At 32.3% G+C, this 10,373-nt stretch overlaps 1 protein-coding gene across 2 annotated transcripts; it reads left to right on the top strand.

The window, feature by feature from the left end:
- The first annotated feature begins 515 nt into the window (after nucleotides 1-515).
- Nucleotides 516-9,881, top strand: LOC106461852 (histone H3.3). Of its 2 annotated transcripts, none has more exons than XM_013921714.2 (3): nucleotides 516-657; nucleotides 5,943-6,238; nucleotides 9,196-9,881. In XM_013921714.2, exons 2-3 carry the CDS (start codon nucleotides 5,957-5,959, stop codon nucleotides 9,322-9,324), a joined length of 411 nt encoding a protein of 136 aa, XP_013777168.1. In that variant the 5' UTR covers nucleotides 516-657; nucleotides 5,943-5,956; the 3' UTR covers nucleotides 9,325-9,881. The 2 variants fall into 2 exon arrangements, with proteins under 2 accessions (XP_013777168.1, XP_022244631.1); XM_022388923.1 differs by having other exon boundaries at nucleotides 594-610.
- The last annotated feature ends 492 nt before the right edge of the window (nucleotides 9,882-10,373 follow it).

The raw sequence follows: 10,373 nt of genomic DNA, 5'->3' as shown, positions 1-10,373 counted from the left end.
CGGAAAATATATATGTATATTTATACAAGGGCCTCCCAGTGTTACAGCGGTATGTCTGCAGACTTACAACGCTAGAAACCGGGTTTCGATACCCGTGGTGGGCAGAGCACAGATAGCCCTTTGTGTAGCTTTGTGCTTAACTACAAACAATTTATACAAGGGAATGGAAAGAAACTCGCGATAGTACCTATTTCTTGACATGTATTTTGATTTTATACCTTTTAAAGCCTCTTCGAGGCTCAGAAAGCGATAGTACTATTCTTTTTACTTTTTTATATATATTTTTTATAACCTCAACCGATTATTATCGTACAGTAAGTTCACAAAAACAAAGCAAAAACCTGTAAAAACGGGATTGAGATGGCTAAAATACATCCAATCAAATGCCGTACTTATCAGTGAAATGTATCATGTAACAACCAAGTTATCCAATCACATTTGAGCTTTAGAAACCCAATAACAGAAAACATTACAGTCCCGTCTAGCCAATCACATGATGGATATTATCTATCGATGTACCCATCCTCCTTTTCGAGAAAGCGTTAGATCGTTTTGTTCAAATTGTTGATTATTTGAATATATTGAAGTTTGACGGTAAACTTTCAAATTGGTAGGCATAAGTCGCAAAACGTGCTAGGAAATTGTAAACAGTAAAGTGTAAGTAACTTAGAAAAATGAAAAGACATAGTTAAACCTAAAGTCTTAAGCAATATTCTTTAAGTTCAACGTGTCTGAATATAACTATTAATAACTTAAAAGTTAAATAAGACATTTAATGATTTAATTTCACTTTTGGAATTGTTGGAAGTTGGAGAAAGTTATGTAAATACAACGTGTTTATATCATTATTTGTTAATTAGTATTACCATTAATATTATCAGTACTGTGTTAATGTCAGTATTACGCTACATATTATTCATGAGTTACTAAGTAATAAGTTCTAATGTCAAGGTAAAAGTTTGATTAATGTCATGTTCAACACGTTTAATTTTAAGTTAGTTAAATTACTTAAAGTTAAAACACAAGAGCTCGCACTTGCAGTTAAAACTAACGTGGATAAAACGATAGGAACATTAGGTGAATTCTGATTTTCTTTAATTTTAACAACAGTCTCAGTATCTCTTAACTACTAAGTTTAGTTCTTTTCTTTATACTTATAGTTTACGCTTACAATAGTTACATTTACAAGTTAACTGTTACGCCATCAAAACGTTTCTCAGTTTCTGGCGGCCCCATCAATATCTCTCACTTGGTCACCATCACTGTATCAGCTTTGGATAATAATGAAAATTAAACATCTATAAGTATTTATTGTTGAGGAGTTACTTTTATAGTGAATTTTAATGTGTATAGAACTAGCCACATACATTGATACAGATAATTTTGCATTTGCTACAATGATTATTTGTTATTACTATTACTAAGCTGTATCAGTTATACAAGGCCAAGACATGATTGTCATAGTTACCACCAACAATAATACATTAGGGCAGGTCTGGACAAATATTTTCAGATCTAGGAGCCTGGTGTGCCTAACCTAACTTCATTACTGTTTGTAAATGTAATTTCAGTTGACCAGGAAATGTTCTATTAGCTTCATAAAGTTTGATTAGCAATGATTGCTTTTAGCACTAGAGAAGAACTAGGGTTATTCATGAGGTCAGACATCTGGGACCTCTGCCCTTCCACAATGCAATGTCCGCACTGCAATCAAGGCAAAGGGGCAAACAAATAATGCGAAGAAGGGGAAATTTTGTTCAGTATGTACACTTTCCCTCTGTCTAGACTCATATTTGTAACAAACTTTTGTTCCAATCCTGCAAATATGGTGAGGAGTTGTTGCATATTCAATTGCACCAATAACAAGTCGAAGAGACATGAACATTCCTTCTATTTGATACTCAGTCAAGCTACTGAAAAGGAGAGAAGAGCATTGTGGCTGAAAGCTATAAACTACAGAACACAGAAAGCTGTGGGAGCCAAAGTCTGACTATAATTGTGTATTAGTGCTCATTTTATATTATATAAATGTTGTCTTGCTATTTTTTTCAACACAAGGTAATTGTAGATGTCTGGGTACTGTACACTATCCATTCTGTTGGGTTGTTGATCCATGAGTCGGCAGGATGCTGGTACAGACAAGAATCAAGCATATTTAACTGTAACTCGTTATCTTCCAAATGCTTTGGCCACAGCTTCTCCATGTATTGATGAGACATTGCAATTGATAATATGACTATCAAACAATAATATATGAATGGTAATTAAAGAATTTGCACAGCATTAACACATGTATATGGTAGACCTATATTAGTTGTGTACATGCTACTGTTTGCCCCTTTGACAAGATGGCGATCGTTTTACTAGACAAAATCACAACTTTAATGTCATGCTATCCTCAAGAATTGTTTAGTTCTGCTTAGCCTTTCCAGTAGTGGTTTTGAATGGACTACTACTACTAAAAAAAAGAAAAATCTTCTATTAAATGAAATCAAAATCAGTCATGGCAATCAGAAATTACATAGATGTTGCTATAACAGAATTTTTGGAGCACTTTTAACCAACCAAATTCTTTATGCTGTGTGTGAGAAGCAGAGCACAATAAAAGTGGATTGCTTGGGAGTTGAGTGAAAGTCATACAAAAACTTGCAATTTGTAAATAAGGTATACTAGTCTTACCTGTAGCAGACATTATGTTCATAAGTGGCTTTTAATCAGCTTTTGTTACTTATTGTTTTGACAAAGGTTTTAAGCAAATCAACCAAAGTTCTTTTAGTGTTGGGTCAAAATGTACAGTTGTTGTTTTCCAAAGGTCCTTCAAATACAACTATCATGTTTATGGTGGATAGTTGAAAATATATATATCCATTGTTAAAGTATGATGCAGAAAAATTGAATTTTTATGGAAGCCATGCATGAGACTTAGAGCCAATTAATATTACCTTTTTATCAAAGCAAGCTAACTACTTAGACTAGAACTGAAAATATATATACCTGGTAATGAATATATTAAATGAAGTACAATTTTCAAACTATATGATATATAGTGATTAGAATACATTATGTCATCATATGCACTCTTATTGTTAATGGTATTTTTGGGCATAGATTGAATATCAAGGTTTGGTCAGCATGGAGGGCTTAGGTTAATCCTAAATCCATCTACTAAGCTAATAGTGCAGAATAATCATTATAATAAAATAAAAGTATATATATATATATATATTTAATATTCTAGCCATCATTGTGATAAAATGTTTTGTATGATCCAAGAATCATTTTAAGAACTCATCTTTGTACTCTGTGGATATGCTTGTATCTTTCATATAATGAGGGAACAGAATACAATACAGTGAGGGAGAGAGATATCTTTTTTTTTCAAAAATGTTGCTTGTTTTATAGATGAAGGTATGAACATGTGTACTTGCATTTTCAAGAAGCTTTTAACTCAACTGATTCATCAAGTGGAAAATGAAGTTTTATAATAAATATTAAAATCATGGTAATACCAAAAAACATTTTTAATACAGAATTTCCTTAAATTCCATCATCAGCATTAATATATAAAAAAAAATCAGTTCATAATATTCGAACTACAAAAACAACATTAACATTAAGCGAGTTTTCATATTCAATCGGAAGTCTAGAAAGAACAGATTTAAATGGTAACAATATAATGGAATGTATGATAAAACGTGCGGCATATATGTTTAATAAATAACCAAAACATGTTACCCACAAATTAAGCTACGTTTAGTATTTATGTCAACATTTAGAATTAAAAATATGTTTTAAACCAAAGACACTACCCATTCCTATCTGCCTGTGGGTCATATATAAATACACTTGTGGTAGCTGTAAAGCTACCTATATTGGTAAAACTACGCATCACCTACAAATATGTGCACATGAACATGTGGGAATTTCAGCAAGAAGCAGATGTAAACTAAGTAATCCATCCGAGTCTTGTATCTGATTGCACAATGATAATAACAACCAACCCCTATGAAAATCTTAAAAATTCTCAACTCCAGAACCACAGATTACAAACTCTTTATTAAAGAAAGCCTCTCCATTTTCAATGATCGCCCAACACTAAATAATAACATCAACTCCTCCCTGTTGTCATTAATGTAATCAATTCCAGATTCTCGATGTTTTTATTTGATATTTATTATTATTTTAAAGATGTAATGTTTATACTTACATTTAAGCCTTTCTCTATAATAGTTTCTCTTAACAGTGTTATTTATTAAACATGTATACTGCACGTTTTATAGTATATTCCATTATATTGTTACAGTTTAAATCTGTTCTTTTTAAACTTCCGATTGAATACAAAAACTCGCTCATTGCTAATTTTGTTTTTGTAGTTCGATTATTATGAACTAATTTTTTTTAGAAACCATTTGAAGTCATACTTCCACACATTAAAAATATGCATGTGTCAGAGTAGAAATTTACTCAACATAAGTTTATTTATTGAATTTTGTACATTAATAAAATTGCAAATTTTGATTTTACATTGATTTCACCATGCTTGAGATGAAGTCACTAGTGTTTGTGAATTTCCTGAGTTTGTTTTTGAGAATAGTATTGCACACTAGCCAACTAGGAAGAAAATTATGATAGTTTTAAACAAAGTAGTGCTAATATAATCTTGTAACTTGGATACAGATAATTTTTATATATTTTTAGTCACAAACTGTTTTTCAACCTCGGCTCTCATGGTGTTGTGTATTTGCCTATATCTTAGCTTTGAAATGTCATAGGCTAGTGATCTAATGAGGTTAGAAAAGCTCTTTCTGTTATTTAAAACTGTATAAGCTAGTATGGCTTCCATTTCAGTGGAAATTTATATGTAGATTAGAACACAGTGATAAAGGCTTAGGATGGTGATGTTTGTGGACAATTTCCACTACAATTAAAGTCCTGATTTAATATTTGTGAAAAGCTTACTTTATAAGTTTTATTTTCATTTGAATTATAATGTTGCAGTATGATAGGAAATTTTTCAGTGAACTAGATGTGGTAGGCTTAGGTAAATCATTTTGTATTCAACCATACTGTTTTGTTTCACTAGCAAGGCTTTAAAGGTTTAAGTAACTGTATGGCTGGGCAAAGAAAATTACCAAAAACAAATACATATACAAGTGGATATAAAGCCAGTTTAAAACATTGTTTTTGTATTTTAATTTTTGTTCATTCTAGAATGAAAGAGGCATAATTTAAGTTCATTTCCTAATTTTTATATGGTAGTTGTGAGATTGGTCAAATCTACTGAACCCATACAAAGCTTAATCACTGAAAATAACAGATAAAATATAAATTTTTTCTTAAGAAATGTTTTATAACTATCTAGACATTATAAAGATATTGTATGTGAAATTAGAAAATTTTCTGATCCATAAAAGTATTTTTAATCTTAAAAGGAAAATTACTTTGCATGATAGATAGGCAAGATGTGAAAAGAAAAAAGTCACGAGGGAAACATTGCTTTACCAACCTTAAGATTTAATAAAAAAATATGATATTTTATGTATGAAAGCATTGTAATGTTTACTGATAAACTGAAAATTTTTTTTAACATTCACTTACTAATTGAAAAGTTATAGCATGAAAACTATAACAAGCACAAAATGGTTACGAGGTCGGACTCAGGGATTGAGCCCGGGTTGAAAGAGTTAATCAAATCTCCATCGGTCCAGGAAGAAATGGTCCAAATAAACAAACCTCAGTGTAGGTCTAGATCTGATGTTAGCCACAAAATTAACGTTAGTGCATCTAAGTCTGAGATTAGGCTCACTGCCAGGCCCAGCAGCGCTAGGTCTAAGCTTACAGATCTATCAGATTTAGAGACAAGCTGCCAAAGAAAACAGTGAGTTGCATATTGCATTGAAATGTTGCAGAAGTGTTACTGAAATATATATTTGTTTCTTTAGTGATTTGATACACAATGGCACGTACCAAGCAAACAGCTAGAAAGTCAACCGGAGGAAAGGCTCCTCGTAAGCAGCTGGCAACAAAGGCAGCTCGTAAAAGTGCTCCTTCTACAGGTGGAGTGAAAAAACCTCATCGTTACAGACCTGGAACAGTAGCCCTAAGAGAAATCAGACGTTACCAGAAGTCTACTGAGTTGCTGATAAGGAAATTACCATTTCAGCGTTTAGTGAGAGAAATAGCACAGGATTTCAAAACTGATCTCAGATTCCAAAGTGCAGCTATTGGAGCACTACAGGTTGAGGGTCTAGTTATTATTATAAAGACATAATGTGGATATTAAACTAAAATTCTCTTCATTTAGAAATATTTCATACCTCAGTTTTTGTAGTAGCATAATATTTGAATTCAAACTCTGATCAGATTACAGTACCTAACTTAAGTCACTTTTTCTATTAATTTACTATCGTTATAGTGCTTCTTCCTTGCTTTCATTATTTAGTAAAACTTAGTCTGGTTGATTAACATAAAAAACTGGTGTAACTTTTAAACTTGATTTCAGGTTAACATCATAAAATGTGTAGATTTATGATAACATAGTATTGTAGCTAATTTTTCATATATTTTTGTTGGTAAAATCCAATTTTCAGAATATAATTTTCTTTCATATTGTTGGCTAATTGCACAGGCATACCTTTAGCACAAGAACTTTTATAAACACTTCTGAATTTTTGTGTACAACAGATTGTATTGTTTACTAAAAGCTTGGTAGGTTTCATGAAGAATCACATATAAAATTGGAATTATAGTCAATCTTGAACTGACCCTATGTGTGTTCAGGTAATCAGTTACATTCCAGTAATTAATTAGTACAGTGCTACCAGCCGGTTGCCTTTTATCTAATCAGCAGTTTAAAATTAGTAACATTGACAAACAGGATTAGTAACTTTGCCATAACAAACACAGTGCGCAAGGTTGGTGGCAATGGAAATTGCCCACCACCCTTGAATCACAAGACTCCCACATCACAAAAGCTGAAGAAACTTGAAGTAAAGAAAAAAACTTATAAGGCTAAGATTTGCAGAGCACATATAGCCTATTATGTAGCTTTGTGTTTACAACAAACATAGTAGCAATATTTTAATTAGTTGTTGTTGTTGTTTTGTTTTTGTTTTTCTTTCTCATGACAGTCAATTTAGGTGTAATTTGGTTCATTGACTATTGGAATAATCAGAAACACTAAATTTTGATTACTCAATCAAATTGCCCAGCTCTACATACTATTGAATTTAAAATTCAAAGCAATCTTCGAAATTAGAACATCAAGCCTTTTGGAAAAAATTTTGCTGTAAGAACATTGATCAAGCCAACACCACATCAAATGCCATCATCCATTCTGAAGAGATTCTTCCACTTAATAAACAAGCGAGATATAAGACATGCACCCCTCCCCCCAATAGATCTGTATTTTGTTGTTTTTTATATTCATTTTTGCTTTATTAGTAGTGTTGTGTGCGTGGTGATTCAGAAACACATTGGCAGGAAAATAATTGTTATTGCTATGTAATGAGGTGATGTGGACCTAACCTGTGATAATAGCATTGAGTTAATTCAAGATCATGTCATAGGTGTATTGTATGGGAAATGAAAGATTTTAAATAAAAGTTACAAAACTAATCAAGAATATGTATTAAATGAACCCATTTCCACATGTACTGAGTTGAGCCACAGAATATTGGATTTGACCATAATAAAGCTTGTTACATAAACCTTGGTGTGAGGTGCAAGGTTAGAATTTTGCATAAGTTGGTCATTGCATGCTTGAAGAGTTAGAGGGTATTAAAGTAAAAGCCCCATATGTAAGGTAGTTCACAAGTATTGTGCTGCAGCCTCTTGCAGATCATCTCAATAATGGGATAGTACTACTACTGTATGGAGTGTCACCAGAATTCCTCAGTTGTTGCCAGATTGTATACTAAATGATTCACAAATAAACATCATCTTTCATATCAGATGGTTGGAAATGTGTGTCAACAGTTGTGAACTACATGCACCAATGGCTTTGAGGTAAAAATAGCAGCTAATCAAGGTTGTCTTCTGTCACTTTTCCTGTTTCTGCTAATGATTGACTGGGTCATGAAGAGAACCACTGAGAGTATAAAATAATATTGTCAAGTTGAAATAACTAAAGACCTAGATTTTATTGAACTGGCTCTCCTATCACAAGCCACAACCAAATGCTGGAGAAAATTTCTTGGTTGAAATCTATATCAGCTGAAATTGGACCAATCATTCATTAATGCAAAACAAAGACTTTAAAATTTTACAACACACACCAAGATTCATATTCATCTCAAATGTCAAATCAGTATTCCTGTATGGTTCAAAAATGTGTAGAAAGACAATAGTGAAGAAGATCCAGACATTAATCACTAGGTTCTTCATATTTGGTGGCCAGAAAGAGTCGGTAACATTGAATTATGGAAAACAGCCAAGCAACACCATGTCAAGAAAGAAATACTGAGAGTAAAGTGGGGTTGGATTGGTCAAAACTTATAAAATCCAACATCCCAGACACTCTAACTTGGAATACACAAGAAAACAAGGGGAGAAAGGAATACCTGAAGGTTTGACCACCAGGTCGACACAAAGGAGACTGGTTACACATGGAGAGAACTGAAGAGGATGATAGCCCATTGTTGAACATGCTGGTGAGGGGTTGTTGTGGCTTATGCTCTAATGAGCTTAAGTAATTAAGTAAGGTTACATACTATAAGCTCATTTACACAGACACTGTGTGGGATACTAAGAACAGCAACAAGTAGTGACATCGAAGCTGCACTTTTAACATTTGGGTAGAAATCTGAACCCCGCTGTTGATTGTATGCCACCAGTTTATAATAATGTTAAGATGATTTCCTGATCTGCTTTTATGCTGCTGCCTGTAGTTGTGGTGAGTCAGTTTTGTGATTTTTGGTTTAATGTTTCATTTGATATTTTATTTGAAGTTTATCTTAACCTCAGTGATACTGATGCAGGGTAGTTCTACAGTAACCCATTCCATAGCACTGAGAATTGTTTACCTGTAAAATCTCTGTTTCTGAATTTATTATATGTCAGTAGACTTCTGAATCACCCAATACATGTATATCTTTTTCTGACATTCCCTACTCTGTAAAGATGTAATAAAGGAGAGCATGGTTGTTACAAACTTTTGTTTATTTAATAAATTAATTGTTATTTTTTAAATTACAGGAAGCTAGTGAAGCCTATCTGGTAGGCCTCTTTGAGGACACAAACTTGTGTGCCATCCATGCAAAACGAGTAACCATCATGCCCAAAGATATTCAGTTGGCAAGACGAATTCGTGGAGAACGTGCATAAATACTCAGTTGTTTCCAATATTGTACAAGCACATATGACTTTCATCATCGTAGTTTAATCACAATTCCATGACCTGTCTTTTTTACACAAAAAGAAAGTGATATCGAAAAAACCAAATCATTTTGTAATATGCAGATTTGTAAATTATTTTACTGCTCAAACAGTTAAGGTGTCAGTCTGGGGATCATTTTGTTGAGTTTTTTGTGACATTTACTCCACTGAATAATGTGGTCTCACGACTGAGGTTATGTGTATTTTAGTCTTCCCTGTATAGAAGTTGTATTATGTCCAGTAAGAGAAAAATTAAGCTTGGAAGCTTCTTTGTCATTCATTTTTGTTTATAATTTGTGGCATGTGTTCAATATGCCAGTCTTGCACAAGTTGAAACCTTGTAGAGTTCAAAATATTGAAATTAGGTGAAGCAGACTAGTTCACTGCCAGAAACAAATGTGCAACCCTCCATATACATCTCTTATTAAATGAAAGGTAAGAAAATATAAGGCAGTCAGTTTTATGTAAAATGTTTTTATTAACCCAATAAATGTTGATAAACCTTCTTTTGGTGTCTTGTTTTTGTCATAGTTAAAAATAAATTGGACCACCAAGAACAGTATTAATAAACTACATAATTTTCTGTAATAATAATATTTTACCCTACAAAATTCTTCATGTGGTGGATTATATTATTGACTTTCTGAAATGTAAAATTTATGTACAAGTGAAAATAAATATGCCCAGGTAAAAATACACACATTTAAATACAACATAAAGCAAATGACTAAATTTTTTGTTCTTTTGTGTTGTTGATATGTAAAATGTAATTTTCGTTTTTCTACTATTTTTAATAAAAATTCATTATTTAGTGTAGTTATTTGCACTCAGACTGAATACTTCACCTGCAAGCTGATTTTCATTTTGAAAATAAAAATACTATTTATTATCGTAGAATTTTTACATTTCACTTGCATACTGTCTAGAATCTCTTAAATGAATATCAAAAGTTTTTTAAGGTAAATATTGATATTTTATTTTCCATTTTCCCTACCATA

Source organism: Limulus polyphemus, unplaced genomic scaffold (genome assembly GCF_000517525.1).
Source record: "Limulus polyphemus unplaced genomic scaffold, Limulus_polyphemus-2.1.2 Scaffold1044, whole genome shotgun sequence".
NCBI classification, from domain to species: domain Eukaryota; kingdom Metazoa; phylum Arthropoda; class Merostomata; order Xiphosura; family Limulidae; genus Limulus; species Limulus polyphemus.
Note: the sequence above shows the minus strand (reverse complement) of the source record. Positions and strands in the feature narration are given on the sequence as shown.